The following is a 22,526-nucleotide window of genomic DNA, read 5'->3' on the forward strand; positions in this document are numbered from 1 at the left end:
CAGGACAGTCTCGCACAGTGAGAAACACAGGACAGTCCCGCACAGTGAGAAACACAGGACAGTCCTGCACAGTGAGAAAGACAGGACAGTCCCGCACAGTGAGCAACACAGGACAGTCCCGCAGAGTGAGAAACACAGGACAGTCCCACAGAATGAGAAACACAGGACAGTCCCGCAGAGTGAGAAACACAGGACAGTCCCATAGAGTGAGAAACACAGGATTGTCCCGCACAGTGTGAGAAGCACAGGGCAGTCCCACACAGTGAGAAACACAGGACAGTCCCACAGAGTGAGAAACACAGGACAGTCCCACACAGTGAAAAACACAAGACAGTCCCGCACAGGATGAGAAACACAGGACAGTCCCGCCCAGGGTGAGAAACACAGGACAGAGTGAGGATGTAACTGGTAAAATAGATAAGGGAGAACCAGTGGATGTGGTGTATTTGGACTTTCAGAAGGCTTTCGATAAGGTCCCACATAAGAGATTAGCGTGCAAAATTAAGGCACATGGGATTGGGGACAAGGTATTGACTTGGATAGAGAACTGGTTGGCGGACAGAAAGCAAAGAGTTGGAATAAACGGGTCATTTTCCGAGTGGCAGGCAGTGACTAGTGGGGTGCCGCAAGGATTGGTCCTAGGACCCCACCCTGTTCACAATATATATTAGTGATCTGGACGAGGGAATTGGATGTAATATCTCCAAATTTGCAGACGACACAAAGCTGGGCGGGAGGGTAAGCTGCGAGGAGGATGTCGGGAAACTCCAGTACGATTTGGACAGGTTGGGTGATTGGGCAGAAACATGGCAAATGCACTATAATGTGGATAAATGTGAGGTTATCCACTTTGGTGGCAATAACAGAAAGGCAGATTATTATTTGAATGGCAATAGATTGGGAGAAGGGGAAGTGCAAAGAGACCTGGGTGTCCTTGTGCACCAGTCGCTGAAGGTAAGCATGCAGGTGCAGCAGGCGGTTAAGAAGGCAAATGGTATGTTGGCTTTCGTAGCAAGAGGGTTCGAGTACAGGAACAAGGATGTCTTGCTACAGTTGTACAGGGCCTTGGTGAGACCGCACCTTGAGTATTGTGTGCAGTTTTGGTCACCTTACCTGAGGAAGGACGTTCTTGCCATGGAGGGAGTGCAGCGAAGATTCACCAGGCTGATACCTGGGATGGCAGGAATGACGTATGAGGAGAGATTGTGTCGATTGGGCTTATACTCACTGGAGTTTAGAAGATTGAGAGGGGATCTCATCGAAACCTATAAAATTCTGTCAGGTCTGGACAGACTAGATGCAGGAAGGATGTTTCTGATGGCCGGGGAGTCCAGAACCAGGGGTCATAGTCTAAGGATAAGGGGTAAGCCATTTAGGACTGAAATGAGGAGGAATTTCTTCGCCCAGAGAGTGGTGAACCTCTGGAATTCTCTGCCACATAGGGTGGTGGAGGCTAGTTCATTAAATATATTCAAGAAAGAGTTGGATATATTTCTTGAGGCTAAAGGGATCAAGGGATATGGGGAAAAGGCAGGGACAGGGTACTGAATTTGGATGATCAGCCATGATCACATTGAATGGCGGAGCAGGCTAGAAGGGCTGAATGGCCTACTCCTGCTCCTATCTTCTACGTTTCTATGTCCCACAGAGTGAGAAACACAGGGCAGTCCCACACAGTGAGAAACACAGGACAGTCCCACACAGTGAGAAACACAGGACAGTCCCGCACAGGGTGAGAAACACAGGACAGTCCCACACAGTGAGAAACACAGGACAGTCCCACACAGTGAGAAACACAGGACAGTCCCACAGAGTGAGAAACACAGGACAGTCCCGCACAGTGAGAAACACTGGACAGTCCCACACAGTGAGAAACACAGGACAGTCCCGCACAGGGTGAGAAACACAGGACAGTCCCACACAGTGAGAAACACAGGACAGTCCCACAGAGTGAGAAACACAGGACAGTCCCACAGAGTGAGAAACACAGGACAGTCCCGCACAGTGAGAAACACTGGACAGTCCCGCACAGTGAGAAACACAGGACACTCTCGCACAGTGAGAAACATAGGACAATCCTGCACAGTGAGAAACAGAGGACAGTCCCACACAGGGTGAGAAACACAGGACAGTCCCACACAGTGAGAAACACAGGACAGTCCCACACAGTGAGAAACACAGGACAGTCCCACACAGTGAGAAACACAGGACAGTCCCGCACAGCGAGAAACACAGGACAGTCCCAGAGAGTGAGAAACACAGGACAGTCCCGCAGAGTGAGAAACACAGAACAGTCCCACAGAGTGAGAAACACAGGACAGTCCCACACAGTGAGAAACACAGGACAGTCCCGCACAGTGAGAAACATAGGACAGTCCCGCAGAGTGAGAAACACAGGACTGTCCCACACAGTGAGAAACACAGGTCAGTTCCGCACAGTGAGAAACATAGGTCAGTTCCACACAGTGAGAAACATAGGACAGTCCCACAGAGTGAGAAACACAGGACAGTCCTGCACAGTGAGAAACACAGGACAGTCCTGCACAGTGAGAAACACAGGACAGTCCCACAGAGCGAGAAACACAGGACAGTCCCACACAGGGTGAGAAACACAGGACAGTCCCGCAGAGTGAGAAACACAGGACTGTCCCGCACAGTGTGAGAAACACAGGACAGTCCCACAGAGTGTGAAGCACAGGACAGTCTCGCAGATTGAGAAACACAGGACTGTCCTGCACAGTGTGAGAAACACAGGACAGTCCAGCACAGTGTGATAAACACAGGACAGTCCCACAGAGTGAGCAACACAGGACAGTCCCACAGAGTGAGAAACACAGGACAGTCCCGCAGAGTGAGAAACACAGGACAGTCCCACACAGTGAGAAACACAGGACAGTCTCACAGAGTGAGAAACACAGGACAGTCCCACACAGGGTGAGAAACACAGGACAGTCCCACACAGGGTGGGAAACACAGGACAGCCACACACAGTGAGAAACATAGGACAGTCCCACAGAGTGAGAAACACAGGACAGTCCCACACAGTGAAAAACACAAGACAGTCCCGCACAGGATGAGAAACACAGGACAGTCCCGCCCAGGGTGAGAAACACAGGACAGTCCCACAGAGTGAGAAACACAGGGCAGTTCCACACAGTGAGGAACACAGGACAGTCCCACACAGTGAGAAACACAGGAGAGTCCCATAGATTGAGAAACACAGGACTGTCCCGCACAGTGTGAGAAGCACAGGGCAGTCCCACACAGTTAGAAACACAGGACAGTCCTACAGAGTGAGAAACACAGGACAGTCCCACACAGTGATAAACACAAGACAGTCCCGCACAGGATGAGAAACACAGGACAGTCCTGCCCAGGGTGAGAAACACAGGACAGAGTGAGGATGTAACTGGTAAAATAGATAAGGGAGAACCAGTGGATGTGGTGTATTTGGACTTTCAGAAGGCTTTCGATAAGGTCCCACATAAGAGATTAGCGTACAAAATTAAGGCACATGGCATTGGGGGCAAGGTATGGACTTGGATAGAGAACTGGTTGGCGGACAGAAAGCAACGAGTTGGAATAAACGGGTCGTTTTCCGAGTGGCAGGCAGTGACTAGTGGGGTACCGCAAGGATCGGTCCTAGGACCCCACCCTGTTCACAATATATATTAATGATCTGGACGAGGGAATTGGATGTAATATCTCCAAATTTGCAGACGACACAAAGCTGGGCGGGAGGGTAAGCTGCGAGGAGGATGTCGGGAAACTCCAGTACGATTTGGACAGGTTGGGTGATTGGGCAGAAACATGGCAAATGCACTATAATGTGGATAAATGTGAGGTTATCCACTTTGGTGGCAATAACAGAAAGGCAGATTATTATTTGAATGGCAATAGATTGGGAGAAGGGGAAGTGCAAAGAGACCTGGGTGTTCTTGTGCACAAGTCGCTGAAGGTAAGCACGCAGGTGCAGCAGGCGGTTAAGAAGGCAAATGGTATGTTGGCTTTCGTAGCAAGAGGGTTCGAGTACAGGAACAAGGATGTCTTGCTACAGTTGTACAGGGCCTTGGTGAGACCGCACCTTGAGTATTGTGTGCAGTTTTGGTCACCTTACCTGAGGAAGGACGTTCTTGCCATGGAAGGAGTGCAGCGAAGGTTCACCAGGCTGATACCTGGGATGGCAGGAATGACGTATGAGGAGAGATTGTGTCGATTGGGCTTATACTCACTGGAGCTTAGAAGATTGAGAGGGGATCTCATCGAAACCTATAAAATTCTGTCAGGTCTGGACAGACTAGATGCAGGAAGGATGTTTCTGATGGCCGGGGAGTCCAGAACCAGGGGTTATAGTCTAAGGATAAGGGGTAAGCCATTTAGGACTGAAATGATGAAGAATTTCTTCACCCAGAGAGTGGTGAACCTGTGGAATTCTCTGCCACAGAGGGCAGTGGAGGCTAGTTCATTAAATATATTCAAGAAAGAGTTGGATATATTTCTTGAGGCTAAAGGGATCAAGGGATATGGGGAGAAGGCAGGGACTGGGTACTGAATTTGGATGATCAGCCATGATCACATTGAATGGCAGAGCAGGCTCGAAGGGCTGAATGGCCTACTCCTGCTCCTATCTTCTACGTTTCTATGTCCCACAGAGTGAGAAACACAGGACAGTCCCACAGAGTGAGAAACACAGGACAGTCCCACACAGTGAGAAACACAGGACAGTCCCACACAGTGAGAAACACAGGACAGTCCCACACAGTGAGAAACACAGGACAGTCCCGCACAGGGTGAGAAACACAGGACAGTCCCACACAGTGAGAAACACAGGACAGTCCCACAGAGTGAGAAACACAGGGCAGTCCCACACAGTGAGAAACACAAGACAGTCCCACAGAGTGAGAAACACAGGACAGTCCCACAGAGTGAGAAACACAGGACAGTCCCGCACAGTGAGAAACACTGGACAGTCCCGCACAGTGAGAAACACAGGACAGTCTCGCACAGTGAGAAACATAGGACAATCCTGCACAGTGAGAAACAGAGGACAGTCCCACACAGGGTGAGAAACACAGGACAGTCCCGCCCAGTGAGAAACACAGGACAGTCCCAGAGAGTGAGAAACACAGGACAGTCCCGCAGAGTGAGAAACACAGGACAGTCCCACACAGTGAGAAACACAGGACAGTCCCACACAGTGAGAAACACAAGACAGTCCCCCACAGTGAGAAACACAGGACAGTCCCGCACAGGGTGAGAAACACAGGACAGTCCCACACAGTGAGAAACACAGGACAGTCCCACACAGTGAGAAACACAGGGCAGTCCCACACAGTGAGAAACACAGGACAGTCCCGCACAGGGTGAGAAACACAGGACAGTCCCACAGAATGAGAAATACAGGACAGTCCCACACAGTGAGAAACACAGGACAGTCCCACAGAGTGAGAAACACAGGACAGTCCCGCACAGTGAGAAACACTGGACAGTCCTGCACAGTGAGAAACAGAGGACAGTCCCACACAGGGTGAGAAACACAGGACAGTCCCACACAGTGAGAAACACAGGACAGTCCCACAGAGTGAGAAACACAGGACAGTCCCACAGAGTGAGAAACATAGGACAGTCCCGCACAGTGAGAAACACAGGACAGCCCCAGAGAGTGAGAAACACAGGACAGTCCAGCACAGTGTGATAAACACAGGACAGTCCCACAGAGTGAGAAACACAGGACAGTCCCACACAGTGAGAAACACAGGACAGTCCCAGAGAGTGAGAAACACAGGACAGTCCCACAGAGTGAGAAACACAGGACAGTCCTGCACAGTGAGAAGCACAGGACAGTCCCACAGAGTGAGAAACACAGGACAGTCCCACACAGGGTGAGAAGCACAGGACAGTCCTGCAGAGTGAGAAACACAGGACTGTCCCGCACAGTGAGAAACATAGGACAGTCCCGCAGAGTGAGAAACACAGGACTGTCCCACACAGTGAGAAACACAGGTCAGTTCCTCACAGTGAGAAACATAGGTCAGTTCCACACAGTGAGAAACACAGGACAGTCCCACAGAGTGAGAAACACAGGACAGTCCCACAGAGTGAGAAACACAGGACAGTCCTGCACAGTGAGAAACACAGGACAGTCCTGCACAGTGAGAAACACAGGACAGTCCCACAGAGTGAGAAACACAGGACAGTCCCACACAGCGTGAGAAACACAGGACAGTCCCGCAGAGTGAGAAACACAGGACTGTCCCACACAGTGTGAGAAACACAGGACAGTCCCACAGAGTGTGAAGCACAGGACAGTCTCGCAGATTGAGAAACACAGGACAGTCCCATACAGTGAGAAACACAGGACTGTCCTGCACAGTGTGAGAAACACAGGACAGTCCAGCACAGTGTGATAAACACAGGACAGTCCCACAGAGTGAGAAACACAGGACAGTCCCACACAGTGAGAAACACAGGACAGTCTCACAGAGTGAGAAACACAGGACAGTCCCACAGAGTGAGAAACACAGGACAGTCCCGCAGAGTGAGAAACACAGGACAGTCCCACACAGTGAGAAACACAGGACAGTCTCACAGAGTGAGAAACACAGGACAGTCCCACACAGGGTGAGAAACACAGGACAGTCCCACACAGTGTGGGAAACGCAGGACAGCCACACACAGTGAGAAACATAGGACAGTCCCACAGAGTGAGAAACACAGGACAGTCCCACACAGTGAAAAACACAAGACAGTCCCGCACAGGATGAGAAACACAGGACAGTCCCGCCCAGGGTGAGAAACACAGGACAGTCCCACAGTGTGAGAAACACAGGGCAGTTCCACACAGTGAGGAACACAGGACAGTCCCACACAGTGAGAAACACAGGAGAGTCCCACAGAGTGTGAAACACAGGACAGTCTCGCAGAGTGAGAAACACAGGTCAGTCCCACACAGTGATAAACACAAAACAGTCCCGCACAGGATGAGAAACACAGGACAGTCCTGCCCAGGGTGAGAAACACAGGACAGAGTGAGGATGTAACTGGTAAAATAGATAAGGGAGAACCAGTGGATGGGGTGTATTTGGACTTTCAGAAGGCTTTCGATAAGGTCCCACATAAGAGATTAATGTGCAAAATTAAGGCACATGGCATTGGGGGCAAGGTATTGACTTGGATAGAGAACTGGTTGGCGGACAGAAAGCAACGAGTTGGAATAAACGGGTCGTTTTCCGAGTGGCAGGCAGTGAGTAGTGGGGTACTGCAAGGATCGGTCCTAGGACCCCACCCTGTTCACAATATATATTAATGATCTGGACGAGGGAATTGGATGTAATATCTCCAAATTTGCAGACGACACAAAGCTGGGCGGGAGGGTAAGCTGCGAGGAGGATGTCGGGAAACTCCAGTACGATTTGGACAGGTTGGGTGATTGGGCAGAAACATGGCAAATGCACTATAATGTGGATAAATGTGAGGTTATCCACTTTGGTGGCAATAACAGAAAGGCAGATTATTATTTGAATGGCAATAGATTGGGAGAAGGGGAAGTGCAAAGAGACCTGGGTGTTCTTGTGCACCAGTCGCTGAAGGTAAGCATGCAGGTGCAGCAGGCGGTTAAGAAGGCAAATGGTATGTTGGCTTTCGTAGCAAGAGGGTTCGAGTACAGGAACAAGGATGTCTTGCTACAGTTGTACAGGGCCTTGGTGAGACCGCACCTTGAGTATTGTGTGCAGTTTTGGTCACCTTACCTGAGGAAGGACGTTCTTGCCATGGAGGGAGTGCAGCGAAGATTCACCAGGCTGATACCTGGGATGGCAGGAATGACGTATGAGGAGAGATTGTGTCGATTGGGCTTATACTCACTGGAGTTTAGAAGATTGAGAGGGGATCTCATCGAAACCTATAAAATTCTGTCAGGTCTGGACAGACTAGATGCAGGAAGGATGTTTCTGATGGCCGGGGAGTCCAGAACCAGGGGTCATAGTCTAAGGATAAGGGGTAAGCCATTTAGGACTGAAATGATGAAGAATTTCTTCACCCAGAGAGTGGTGAACCTGTGGAATTCTCTGCCACAGAGGGCAGTGGAGGCTAGTTCATTAAATATATTCAAGAAAGAGTTGGATATATTTCTTGAGGCTAAAGGGATCAAGGGATATGGGGAGAAGGCAGAGACTGGGTACTGAATTTGGATGATCAGCCATGATCACATTGAATGGCGGAGCAGGCTCGAAGGGCTGAATGGCCTACTCCTGCTCCTATCTTCTACGTTTCTATGTCCCACAGAGTGAGAAACACAGGACAGTCCCACAGAGTGAGAAACACAGGATAGTCCCACACAGTGAGAAACACAGGACAGTCCCACACAGTGAGAAACACAGGACAGTCCCACAGAGTGAGAAACACAGGACAGTCCGACACAGTGAGAAACACAGGACAGTCCCACACAGTGAGAAACACAGGACAGCCCCACACAGTGAAAAACACAGGACAGTCCCGCACAGAGTGAGAAACACAGGACAGTCCCACACAGTGAGAAACACAGGACAGTCCCACAGAGTGAGAAACACAGGGCAGTCCCACACAGTGAGAAACACAGGACAGTCCCGCACAGTGAGAAACACAGGACAGTCCCGCACAGGGTGAGAAACACAGGACAGTCCCACACAGTGAGAAACACAGGACAGTCCCACACAGTGAGAAACACAGGACAGTCCCGCACAGTGAGAAACACTGGACAGTCCCGCACAGTGAGAAACACAGGACAGTCTCGTACAGTGAGAAACATAGGACAATCCTGCACAGTGAGGAACAGAGGACAGTCCCACACAGGGTGGGAAACACAGGACAGTCCCACACAGTGAGAAACACAGGACAGTCCCACAGAGTGAGAAACACAGGACAGTCCCACTGAGTGAGAAACACAGGACAGTCCCGCACAGTGAGAAACACAGGACAGTCCCAGAGAGTGAGAAACACAGGACAGTCCCGCAGAGTGAGAAACACAGGACAGTCCCACAGAGTGAGAAACACAGGACAGTCCCACACAGTGAGAAACACAGGACAGTCCCACAGAGTGAGAAACACAGGACAGTCCCACACAGTGAGAAACACAGGACAGTCCCACACAGTGAGAAACACAGGACAGTCCCACACGGGGTGAGAAACACAGGACAGTCCCACACAGTGAGAAACACAGGACTGCCCCACAGAGTGAGAAACACAGGGCAGTCCCACACAGTGAGAAACACAGGACAGTCCCGCACAGGGTGAGAATCACAGGACAGTCCCACACAGTGAGAAACACAGGACAGTCCCACAGAGTGAGAAACACAGGGCAGTCCCACACAGTGAGAAGCACAGGACAGTCCCGCACAGGGTGAGAAACACAGGACAGTCCCACACAGTGAGAAACACAGGACAGTCCTACACAGTGAGAAACACAGGACAGTCCCACAGAGGGAGAAACACAGGACAGTCCCGCACAATGAGAAACACTGGACAGTCCCGCACAGTGAGAAACACAGGACAGTCTCGCACAGTGAGAAACATAGGACAGTCCTGCACAGTGAGAAACAGGGGACAATCCCACACAGGGTGAGAAACACAGGACAGTCCCACACAGTGAGAAACACAGGACAGTCCCAGAGAGTGAGAAACACAGGACAGTCCCGCAGAGTGAGAAACACAGGACAGTCCCGCACAGTGAGAAACATAGGACAGTCCCGCAGAGTGAGAAACACAGGACTGTCCCACACAGTGAGAAACGCAGGTCAGTTCCGCACAGTGAGAAACATAGGTCAGTTCCACACAGTGAGAAACACAGGACAGTCCTACAGAGTGAGAAACACAGGTCAGTCCCACAGAGTGAGAAACACAGGACAGTCCTGCACAGTGAGAAACACAGGACAGTCCCACAGAGTGAGAAACACAGGACAGTCCCACACAGGGTGAGAAACACAGGACAGTCCTGCAGAGTGAGAAACACAGGACTGTCCCACACAGTGTGAGAAACACAGGACAGTCCCACAGAGTGTGAAACACAGGACAGTCTCGCAGAGTGAGAAACACAGGTCAGTCCCATACAGTGAGAAACACAGGACTGTCCTGCACAGTGTGAGAAACACAGGACAGTCCAGCACAGTGTGATAAACACAGGACAGTCCCACAGAGTGAGAAACACAGGACAGTCCCACAGAGTGAGCAACACAGGACAGTCCCACACAGTGAGAAACACAGGACAGTCTCACAGAGTGAGAAACACAGGAGAGTCCCACAGAGTGAGAAACACAGGACAGTCCCGCAGAGTGAGAAACACAGGACAGTCCCACACAGTGAGAAACACAGGACAGTCTCACAGAGTGAGAAACACAGGACAGTCCCACACAGGGTGAGAAGCACAGGACAGTCCCACACAGGGTGGGAAACACAGGACAGCCACACACAGTGAGAAACATAGGACAGTCCCACAGAGTGAGAAACACAGGACAGTCCCACACAGTGAAAAACACAAGACAGTCCCGCACAGGATGAGAAACACAGGACAGTCCCGCCCAGGGTGAGAAACACAGGACAGTCCCGCAGAGTGAGAAACACAGGGCAGTCCCACACAGTGAGAAACACAGGACAGTCCCGCACAGTGAGAAACACAGGACAGTCCCGCAGAGTGAGAAACACAGGACAGTCCCGCACAGGATGAGAAACACAGGACAGTCCCGCCCAGGGTGAGAAACACAGGACAGTCCCGCAGAGTGAGAAACACAGGGCAGTCCCACACAGTGAGAAACGCAGGTCAGTTCCGCACAGTGAGAAACATAGGGCAGTTCCACACAGTGAGGAACACAGGACAGTCCCACACAGTGAGAAACACAGGACAGTCCCGCACAGGGTGAGAAACACAGGACAGTCCCACAGAGTGAGAAACACAGGACAGTCCCACACAGTGAGAAACACCGGACAGTCCCGCACAGTGAGAAACACAGGACAGTCCCGCACAGTGAGAAACACAGGACAGTCCTGCAGATTGAGAAACACAGGACAGTCCCAGAGAGTGAGAAACACAGATTAGTCCCGCAGAGTGAGAAACACAGGACAGTCCTGCACAGTGAGAAACACAGGACAGTCACGCATTGTGAGAAACAAAGGACTGTCCCACACAGTGAGAAACACAGGTCAGTTCCGCACAGTGAGAAACATAGGTCAGTTCCGCACAGTGAGAAACATAGGACAGTCCCGCACAGTGAGAAACACAGGACAGTCCCACATGGAGTGAGAAACGCAGGACAGTCCCACACAGGGTGAGAAACACAGGACAGTCCCACACAGAGTGAGAAACACAGGACAGTCCCGCAGAGTGAGAAACACAGGACAGTCCCACAGAGTGAGAAACACTGGACAGTCCCACACAGTGTGAGAAACACAGGACAGTCCCGCACAGTGTGAGAAACACAGGACAGTCCCACAGAGTGAGAAACACAAGGCAGTCCCACACAGAGTGAGAAACACAGGGCAGTCCCGCAGAGTGAGAAACACAGGACAGTCCCACAGAGTGAGGAAAACAGGGCAGTCCCGCACAGTGAATAACACAGGACAGTCCCGCACAGTGAGAAGCACAGGACAGTCCCGCACAGTGAGAAACACAGGACAGTCCCGCACAGTGAGAAACACAGGACTGTCCCACACAATGAAAAACACAGGACAGTCCCGCACAGTGCGAGACACAGGACAGTCCCGCACAGTGAGAAGCACAGGACAGTCCTGCACAATGAGAAACACAGGGCAGCCCCGCAGAGTGAGAAACACAGGACAGTCCCGCACAGTGAGAAACACAGGACAGTCCCGCACAGTGAGAAACACAGGACAGTCCCGCACAGTGAGAAACACAGGACAGTCCCACACAGAGTGAGAAACACAGGACAGTCCAACACAGAGTGAGAAACACAGGACAGTCCCACATGGACTGAGAAACACAGGACTGTCCCGCACAGTGAGAAACACAGGACAGTCCCACATGGAGTGAGAAACACAGGACAGTCCCACACAGGGTGAGAAACACAGGACAGTCCCACACAGAGTGAGAAACACAGGGCAGTCCCGCAGAGTGAGAAACACAGGACAGTCCCACAGAGTGAGAAACACAGGACAGTCCCGCACAGTGTGAGAAACACAGGACAGTCCCACAGAGTGAGAAACACAGGACAATCCCACAGAGTGAGAAACACAGGGCAGTCCCACAGAGTGAGAAAAACAGGGCAGTCCCGCACAGTGAGAAACACAGGACAGTCCCACACAGTGAGAAGCACAGGACAGTCCCGCACAGTGAGAAACACAGGACAGTCCCACACAATGAGAAACACAGGACAGTCCCGCACAGTGAGAAACACAGGACAGTCCCGCACAGTGAGAAGCACAGGACAGTCCTGCACAATGAGAAACACAGGGCAGCCCCGCAGAGTGAGAAACACAGGACAGTCCCACACAGTGAGAAACACAGGACAGTCCCGCACAGTGACAAACACAGGACAGTCCCATACAGAGTGAGAAACACAGGTCAGTCCAACACAGAGTGAGAAACACAGGACAGTCCTACACAGAGTGAGAAACACAGGACTGTCCCACAGAGTGAGAAACACAGTACAGTCCCACACAGGGTGAGACACACAGGACAGTCCCACACAGAGTGAGAAACACAGGGCAGTCCCGCAGAGTGAGAAACACAGGACAGTTCCGCACAGTGAGAAACACAGGACAGTCCCACACAATGTGAGAAACACAGGACAGTCCCGCACAGTGTGAGAAACACAGGACAGTCCCACAGAGTGAGAAACACAGGGCAGTCCCACAGAGTGAGAAAAACGGCAGTCCCGCACAGCGAGAAACACAGGACAGTCCTGCACAGTGAGAAGCACAGGACAGTCCTGCACAGTGAGAAACACAGGACAGTCCCGCACAGTGAGAAACACAGGACAGTCCCACACAATGAGAAACACAGGACAGTCCCGCACAGTGAGAAACACAGGACTGTCCCACAGAGTGAGAAACACAGGACAGTCCCGCACAGTAACTGCATTTGTGAAGATTCCATTACAATAGCTTTATTATTTTTAATGTTTCTGTTTTTCTCTCCCCCTCCCCTGAAGGTGCTGACTCTCTCCTCCCTCCCCTGAAGGTGCTGACTCTCTCCCCCTCCCCTGAAGGTGCTGACTCTCTCCCTTCCCCTGAAGGTGCTGACTCTCTCTCCCTTCCCCTGAAGGTGCTGACTCTCTCCCCCCTCCCCTGAAGGTGCTGACTCTCTCCCCCCTCCCCTGAAGGTGCTGACTCTCTCCCCCCTCCCCTGAAGGTGCTGACTCTCTCCCCCCTCCCCTGAAGGTGCTGACTCTCTCCCCCCTCCCCTGAAGGTGCTGACTCTCTCCCCCCTCCCCTGAAGGCGCTGACTCTCTCCCCCTCCCCTGAAGGCGCTGACTCTCTCCCCCTCCCCTGAAGGTGCTGACTCTCTCCCCTCCCCTGACTCTCTCCCCTCCCCTGAAGGTGTTGACTCTCTCCCCCCTCCCCTGAAGGTGCTGACTCTGTCCCCCCTCCCCTGAAGGTGCTGACTCTCTCTCCCCTCCCCTGAATGGTGCTGACTCTCTCCCCCCTCCCCTGAAGGTGCTGACTCTCTCCCCTCCCCTGAAGGTGTTGACTCAATTTCAATTTCAATTTCAATTTAAATCGCTTTATTGGCATGATAAGTTACATCTTATGTTGCCAAAGCATCAAAATACATTTATGGTTCAGCACATAAACGCAGTTCTATTCATACAGTGTATAAACAGGTATATCCCTGAGTGTATAAATATACATTCGCATTGTTTATATATATTTTTTTTCTTAGCTTACTGGTTGTCCCTCTGTTCATGGCAAGCTGCAACATAGTGCGCCGCCAGCGTTACACAGCTTCTCTCCTCTCCCAGTAGGAATGGGAGTTTTTGGTTGTCATTCAGATTTCTGAAATCAGGGCTCCCACCTCACCTGAAGGTGTTGACTCTCTCCCACCCCCCACCCCCCTTTCCTTTTGTCAGAGATGGAGGAGGGAGGGGGGATAATGATACTACAATGTACTCGGTGCACTTGTAGGCACCGACGGGTTAAGCCGCTGTGTTTCTCTCCCTGGTGGAGTAGTGAGGTGAGTAATGTGTTTAATCGGAATCTTGCTGCCCCTGCCAGTCTGCACTGGACTATGACAGCCGTCAGTCAATGATTTACAAAGCGGAACAATACTCACCAGTGTGGCTGGACCTCCGATTGTGAAGGTTTTTCCAGATCCTGTCTGTCCAAAAGCAAACACGGTGCAAGCATACCTGCGAAAGAGAGGGCGCACTTCACCTGGGGGCACTTGGGAGGGGGTAGGGTGAGAAAGCATTCAGACAGGGTCATTTGCAGCATTCCTCCGCAGCTCAAGGTTAGACCGTTAATGGTCTGATCGTCGAAAGGCTTCAAAAAATCCCTTTGTACAAGACTGGCGATAATTCCCCCCGAGCAGGTTCTCTCTGTTAGACAGTGTGTTGTTTAACTGATACTTATCCTGGTCTTGACCCCCAGGGTTGTTTTTGAAAAGCCTGCAGTGTAACTCATTGCCGCACAGAATCCACATTCCGGAATGAGAAGGTCGAATGGCCTCAGTCCGCAGTGAGGACTGGGACTCCGCGTTACAGCGAGTTACAGCGCTCCGAAAGCTTGTGATTTCAAATAAAGCTGTTGGACTATAACCTGGTGTTGTGTGACTTCTTACATTTGTCCACCCCGTCCAACTCCGGCATCTCCACACCAGGACTGGGACTGGGAGTGGGACTGGGAGTCACCTCCTCACTGGAGGGAGGGTCCTTGACTGGAGCATTGTGTTTCACTGACAGCCCACCCTCAAGCTGCCATTTTTCAGGTTGGATATTTGGCTTCAGGCAGCATCGCAGCTCGACCTTCATAGAAGTTACAGCCCAGAGACAGGCCATTTGACCCAACCAGTCCATGCCGGCGTTTGCACTCAGTGTGAGCAAATAGGGCCCCATAGTGAGAAACTCTCCGTGCCTGGATCCCCAGTGAGTGACACCCCATTACCCCCCAGTGAGTGACACCCCATTACCCCCCAGTGAGTGACACCCCATTACCCCCCCATTGAGTGACACCCCGTTATCCCCTCCAGTGAATGACACCCCATTACCTGGATCCCCCATTGAGTGGCACCCCATTACCCCCCAGTGAATGACACCCCGTTACCCCCACCCCCCAATGTAACCGCCCCCTTACCCCTCCACCCCAATGAATATGCCCCGTTACCCCCCCAATGAATATGCCCCATTACTCCTCCACCCCCCAATGAATACGCCCCATTACTCCTCCACCCCCCCAATGAATACGCCCCATTACTCCTCCACCCCCCCAATGAATATGCCCCATTACTCCTCCACCCCCCAATGAATATGCCCCATTACTCCTCCACCCCCCCAATGAATACGCCCCATTACTCCTCCACCCCCCCAATAAATATGCCCCATTACTCCTCCACCCCCCCAATGAATATGCCCCATTACTCCTCCACCCCCCCAATGAATACGCCCCATTACTCCTCCACCCCCCAATAAATATGCCCCATTACTCCTCCACCCCCCCAATAAATATGCCCCATTACTCCTCCACCCCCCCAATGAATACGCCCCATTACTCCTCCACCCCCCAATAAATACGCCCCATTACTCCTCCACCCCCCCAATAAATATGCCCCATTACTCCTCCACCCCCCCAATGAATACGCCCCATTACTCCTCCACCCCCCAATAAATACGCCCCATTACTCCTCCACCCCCCCAATAAATATGCCCCATTACTCCTCCACCCCCCAATAAATACGCCCCATTACTCCTCCACCCCCCCAATAAATATGCCCCATTACTCCTCCACCCCCCCAATAAATATGCCCCATTACTCCTCCACCCCCCAATGAATACGCCCCATTACTCCTCCACCCCCCAATGAATATGCCCCATTACTCCTCCACCCCCCCAATAAATACGCCCCATTACTCCTCCACCCCCCAATGAATACGCCCCATTACCCCCCCAATGAATATGCCCCGTTACCCCCCCAATGAATATGCCCTGTTACCCCCACCCCCCATGAATACACCCCATTAAGCCCCAAATGAATATGCCCCATTACTCCTCCACCCCCCAATGAATATGCCCCATTACTCCTCCACCCCCCAATGAATATGCCCCATTACTCCTCCACCCCCCAATGAATATGCCCCATTACTCCTCCACCCCCCAATGAATACGCCCCGTTACCCCCCCAATGAATATGCCCCGTTACCCCCCCAATGAATATGCCCCATTACTCCTCCACCCCCCAATGAATATGCCCCATTACTCCTCCACCCCCCCAATGAATACGCCCCGTTACCCCCCCAATGAATATGCCCCGTTACCCCCCCAATGAATATGCCCTGTTACCCCCACCCCCCATGAATACACCCCATTAACCCCCAAATGAATACACCCTGTTACCCCCCAATGAATACGCTCCGTTACCCCTCCACCACCCAGTGAATATGCCCCGTTACCCCCATCCCCCAGTGAGTGACGCCCAGTTACCCCTCCAACGCCAGGCTGATCAGCTGCCGCACGGAGCAGCCGTCAAAGACATCCTGCTGCGTCGCCCCCGGGTCAAAGGTTGAGCTAAACGAGAAGATTCTGTCTCTGACACCAGAGTTAACCTGAAAATAAAAAGAGTCTTGTTTAGGGTCACTGAGAGGGGTAGGGGGAGGAGAGACACAGAGAGCCCAGCCCAGGACAATCACTGGTCAGTGTCAGACCCCAGCCCAGGACAATCACCGGTCAGTATCAAACCCCAGCCCAGGACAATCACTGGTCAGTAACAGACCCCAGCCCAGGACAATCACCGGTCAATATCAGACCCCAGCCCAGGACAATCACCGGTCAGTGTCAGACCCCAGCCTGGGACAGTCACCAGTCAGTGTCAGACCCCAGCCCGGGACAATCACCGGTCAGTGTCAGACCCCAGCCTGGGACAGTCACCAGTCAGTGTCAGACCCCAGCCTGGGACAGTCACCAGTCAGTGTCAGACCCCAGCCCGGGACAATCACCGGTCAGTGTCAGACCCCAGCCCGAGACAATCACCGGTCAGTGTCAGACCCCAGCCCAGGACAATCACCGGTCAGTGTCAGACCCCAGCCCAGGACAATCACCGGTCAGTGTCAGACCCCAGCCCAGGACAATCACCAGTCAGTGTCAGACCCCAGCCCGGGACAATCACCGGTCAGTGTCAGACTCCAGCCCGGGACAATCACCAGTCAGTGTCAGACCCCAGCCCGGGACAATTACCGGTCAATATCAGACCCCAGCCCGGGACAATCACCGGTCAATATCAGACCCCAGCCTGGGACAATCACCGGTCAGTGTCAGACCCCAGCCCGGGACAATTACCGGTCAGTGTCAGACCCCAGCCCAGGACTATCACCGGTCAGTGTCAGACCCCAGCCGAGGACAATCACCGGTCAGTGCCAGACCCCAGCTCAGGACTATCACCGGTCAGTATCAGACCCCAGCCCAGGACAATCACTGGTCAGTGCCAGACCCCAGCCCAGGACAATCAATGGTCAGTGTCAGAACCCAGCCCAGGACAATCACCGGTCAGTGTCAGACCCCAGCCCGGGACAATCACCGGTCAATATCAGACCCCAGCCCAGGACAATCACCGGTCAATATCAGACCCCAGCCCAGGACAATCACCAGTCAGTGTCAGACCCCAGCCCGGGACAATCACCGGTCAATATCAGACCCCAGCCTGGGATAATCACTGGTCAATATCAGACACCAGCCCAGGACAATCACCGGTCAGTATCAGACCCCAGCCCAGGACAATCACCGGTCAGTGTCAGACCCCAGCCCGGGACAATCACCGGTCAATATCAGACCCCAGCCTGGGATAATCACTGGTCAATATCAGACCTCAGCCCGGGACAATCACCGGTCAGTGTCAGACCCCAGCCCGGGACAATCACCGGTCAATATCAAACCCCAGCCCAGGACAATCACCGGTCAGTGCCAGACCCCAGCCCGGGACAATCACCGGTCAATATCAGACCCCAGCCTGGGATAATCACCGGTCAATATCAGACACCAGCCCAGGAGAATCACCGGTCAGTATCAGACCCCAGCCCAGGACAATCACCGGTCAGTATCAGACACCAGCCCAGGACAATCACCGGTCAGTATCAGACCCCAGCCCAGGACAATCACCGGTCAATATCAGACACCAGCCCAGGACAATCACCGGTCAATATCAGACCCCAGCCTGGGACAATCACCGGTCAGTATCAGACCCCAGCCCAGGACAACACCGGTCAGTATCAGACCCCAGCCTGGGATAACCACCGGTCAATATCAGACCCCAGCCTGGGATAATCACCGGTCAATATCAGACCCCAGCCCGGGACAATCACGGTCAGTGTCAGACCCCAGCCCGGGACAATCACCGGTCAGTGCCAGACCCCAGCCCGGGAAAATCACCGGCCAGTGTCAGACCCCAGCCCGGGACAATCACCGGTCAGTATCAGACCCCAGCCCAGGACAATCACCGGTCAGTGTCAGACCCCAGCCTGGGACAATCACTGGTCAATATCAGACCCCAGCCTGGGATAATCACCGGTCAGTATCAGACCCCAGCCTGGGACAATCACCGGTCAGTGTCAGACCCCAGCCTGGGACAATCACCGGTCAATATCAGACCCCAGCCCGGGACAATCACCGGTTAGTATCAGACCCCAGCCTGGGATAATCACCGGTCAATATCAGACCCCAGCCTGGGATAATCACCGGTCAATATCAGACCCCAGCCCGGGACAATCACCGGTCAGTGTCAGACCCCAGCCTGGGACAATCACCGGTCAGTATCAGACCCCAGCCCGGGACAATCACCGGTCAGTGTCAGACCCCAGCCCGGGACAATCACCGGTCAGTGTCAGAGCCCAGCCCGGGACAATCACCGGTCAGTGTCAGACCCCAGCCCAGGACAATCACCGGTCAGTGTCAGACCCCAGCCCGGGACAATCACCGGTCAGTGTCAGACCCCAACCTGGGACAATCACCGGTCAGTATCAGACTCCCATCCTGTACAGTTGCTGTTCCCTGCCCTCCACCCTCTGACTCACCAGCACAGTGTCCGGTCCTGGACATTGGACCACTGACCGACTTCCTCGCTTGAGCTCTAAATGGTTCAGAGGTCGCACCCTGTTAAACCAAAGGGAAAGTTAGTCGATTTGTTTCCTGTTCTCTCCTCACATCTCCAGCAGGTTATGACTCCTGCTGGGCCACAGGGTCTAAAGACCAGCTTCTTGGCCAAGAGATTGTTGACCATCTGTGACTGGCACCATGGGGTATCAAGCAGAGACTGAACCGGTCCTCGCCCAATGACCCCGTCCATCCCCCACCCAGACCGCACTCTGACCCCGTCCATCCCCCACCCAGACCGCACTCTGACCCCGTCCATTCCCCACACAGACCGCTCTCTGACCTCGTCCATTCCCCACACAGACCGCTCTCTGACCCCGTCCATTCCCCACCCAGACCGCACTCTGACCCCGTCCATCCCCCACCCAGACTGCTCTCTGACCCTGTCCATTCTCCACCCAGACCGCTCTCTGACCCCATCCATCCCCCACCCAGACTGCTCTCTGACCCTGTCCATTCCCCACCCAGACTGCTCTCTGACCCCGTCCATCCCCCACCCAGACTGCTCTCTGACCCTGTCCATCCCCCACCCAGACTGCTCTCTGACCCTGTCCATTCCCCACCCAGACTGCTTTCTGACTCCGTCCATTCCCCACCCAGACTGCTTTCTGACTCCGTCCATTCCCCACCCAGACCACTCTCTGACCCCGTCCATTCCCCACACAGACCGCTCTCTGACCTCGTCCATTCCCCACACAGACCGCTCTCTGACCCCGTCCATTCCCCACCCAGACCGCACTCTGACCCCGTCCATCCCCCACCCAGACTGCTCTCTGACCCTGTCCATTCTCCACCCAGACCGCTCTCTGACCCCATCCATCCCCCACCCAGACTGCTCTCTGACCCTGTCCATTCCCCACCCAGACTGCTCTCTGACCCCGTCCATCCCCCACCCAGACTGCTCTCTGACCCTGTCCATCCCCCACCCAGACTGCTCTCTGACCCTGTCCATTCCCCACCCAGACTGCTTTCTGACTCCGTCCATTCCCCACCCAGACTGCTTTCTGACTCCGTCCATTCCCCACCCAGACCACTCTCTGACCCCATCCATCCCCCACCCAGACCGCTCTCTGACCCCATCCATCCCCCACCCAGACCGCTCTCTGACCCCATCCCCCCACCCAGACCACACTCCCACCCTGCCCATCCCGCACTCCGGACAGAGCTCAAGGCCACGCAAACTGCCACCTCCCCTCTGATCAATCCGAGAAGGGACCTCACCACAATTTAAATAATGCCACAAAATCCATTTAATCTGTCTACATGCAGCAACCTCACAGTCGCCGTACCCCACACACCGAAGGAGCTCAACTGGGTGCCTTTGTACCCTTTGTCTGTCTGTCTGGGTCTGTCTGTCACTCTTTGTTTCTGCCTCTCTTTACCTGTGTATCAGTGTATGTCTCTTTGCCTCTCTTGCTATCTCCCTGTCTCTGACTCTATTTTAATCTTTGTTTCTCTCGGTCTCTCTCTTGCTTTCTACCTCTCTCTCCATCTCTGTTTCAGTCTCTCTCGCTGTCTCAGTCTTTGTATCTGCGCATGTATCTCTATTTATTTATCGTTGCCTCTCTCCGTCTGTCTCTATTTCTCTCTATTTTTGTCTCTCTCCTGCTTTCTGTCTCTGTGTCGCAACAACAGCATTTATATATATATATATATATGTATTTATATAGCGCCTTTAACGTAATAAAACCTCCCAAGGTGTTTCACAGGAGTGATTATCAAACAGAATTGGACACCGAGGTAACGAAATATCAGGACTGCCTTTCTTTGCGTCTGTGTCACTCTGTCTGTCTCCTCCTGTCTCTCTCTGTCTGTCTCCCCCCTGTCTCTCTCTGTCTGTCTCCCCCCTGTCTGTCTCCCCGTCTCTGTCTGTCTCCCCCTGTCTCTCTCCGTCTGTCTCCCTCTGTCTCTGTCTGTCTCCCCCTGTCTCTCTCTGTCTCCTCCTGTCTCTCTCTGTCTGTCCCCCCCTGTCTCTCCCTGTCTTTCTCTGTCTGTCTCCCCCTATCTCTGTCTGTCTCCCCCTGTCTCTCTGTCTGTCTCCCCTGTCTCTCGGTCTGTCTCCCCTGTCTGTCTCTCTCTGTCTGTCTCTCCCTGTCTGTCTGTCTCCCCGTCTCTCTCTCTCTCTGTTTCTCCCTCTGTCTGTCTTCCCCCTGTCTCTGTCTGTCTCTCCCTGTCTCTCTCTGTCTGTCTTCCCCCTGTCTCTGTCTGTCTCCCCCTGTCTCTCTCTCTCTGTCTGTCTCCCCCTGTCTCTCTCTCTCTGTCTGTCTCCCCCTGTCTGTCTCTCTGATTTTCTCTCTCTCTCCATTTGTTGTAAGGTGCCTGTTTACCGGACAGCGACCAGTATGTTGGATTCCGGGAGCCCAGCAACTCCGCTCTCCGCCGATTCCCTGTGAGAAAACAAAGTAAAACAGCGTCACCCAAACTCGGAGCCAGAAATAAAAGTTTACAGAGGTTCGGAGGGGATTTTCCGGGAGTGAGATGTGGATTCCTGGATCATTCTCACCGGGTGTTAGCGGACATGAGCCTGCGTGAGACCAGCCGATTCCACTACGCAAACAGCCAGCGGGAGTTCCGCAAGGCATGATATAGGCAGGGCAATCAGAGAGGCCCAGACAGGGTACAGACAGGGGCCCAGACAGGGCTACAGAAAGGGGCCCAGACAGGGATACAGACAGGGGCCCAGACAGGGGTGCAGACAGGGTACATACAGGGGCACAGACAGGAACACAGACAGGCTACAGACAGGGGTGCAGACATGGTATAGACAGGGGTGTAGACAGGGACACAGACAGAGGCCCAGACAAGGCACAGACAGGGTACAGACGGGCACAGACAGGGGCCCAGACAGGGGCACAGAAAGGGACACAGACAGGGCACAGACAGGGCAAAGAGGCACAGACAGGGGCCCAGACAAGGGCACAGACAGTGTCACAGACAGGGCACAGAGAGGAGCATAAGCAGGGCACAGACAGGGGCACATACAAGGACACAGAAAGGGGCACAGACAGGGGCGCAGACAGGATACAGACAGGGGCCAGACAGGGCCCAGACAGAGGCACAGGCAGGGGCACAAACAGGGGCACAGACAGGGTACAGAAAGGGGCACAGACAGGGCACAGACAGGGTACAGACAGGGGCCCAGACAGGGCACAGACAGGTGCAAAGACAATGACACAGACAGGGGCCCAGACAAGGCACAGACAGGGGCACAGACAGGGTACAGACAGGGGCTCAGACAGGGCACAGACA

The 22,526-nt window shown here is 53.3% G+C and overlaps 1 protein-coding gene across 3 annotated transcripts in view; it reads right to left on the minus strand.

The window, feature by feature from the left end:
• LOC147102238 (kinesin-like protein KIF12) overlaps nucleotides 1–21,860 on the minus strand; it is a 47,695-nt gene extending 25,835 nt beyond the window's left edge. For 2 of the 3 annotated variants that reach the window (XM_085964588.1, XM_085964589.1), the window contains exons 1-5: nucleotides 21,781–21,860; nucleotides 21,605–21,664; nucleotides 19,199–19,277; nucleotides 16,620–16,741; nucleotides 14,258–14,333 (exon numbers count right to left, since the gene is read on the minus strand). In XM_085964588.1, the coding sequence (XP_085820714.1) occupies nucleotides 14,258–14,333; nucleotides 16,620–16,741; nucleotides 19,199–19,277; nucleotides 21,605–21,664; nucleotides 21,781–21,797 (354 nt within the window). In that variant the 5' untranslated portion in view covers nucleotides 21,798–21,860. The remainder of the gene's footprint in view (nucleotides 1–14,257; nucleotides 14,334–16,619; nucleotides 16,742–19,198; nucleotides 19,278–21,604; nucleotides 21,665–21,780) is intronic. The other variant, XM_085964587.1, reaches the window with a different exon arrangement.
• Nucleotides 21,861–22,526: the final 666 nt, after the last annotated feature.

This window comes from Somniosus microcephalus, chromosome 22 (genome assembly GCF_052327205.1).
Source record: "Somniosus microcephalus isolate GS21.2 chromosome 22, FLI_Smic_1.0, whole genome shotgun sequence".
Classification (NCBI taxonomy): Eukaryota; Metazoa; Chordata; class Chondrichthyes; order Squaliformes; family Somniosidae; genus Somniosus; species Somniosus microcephalus.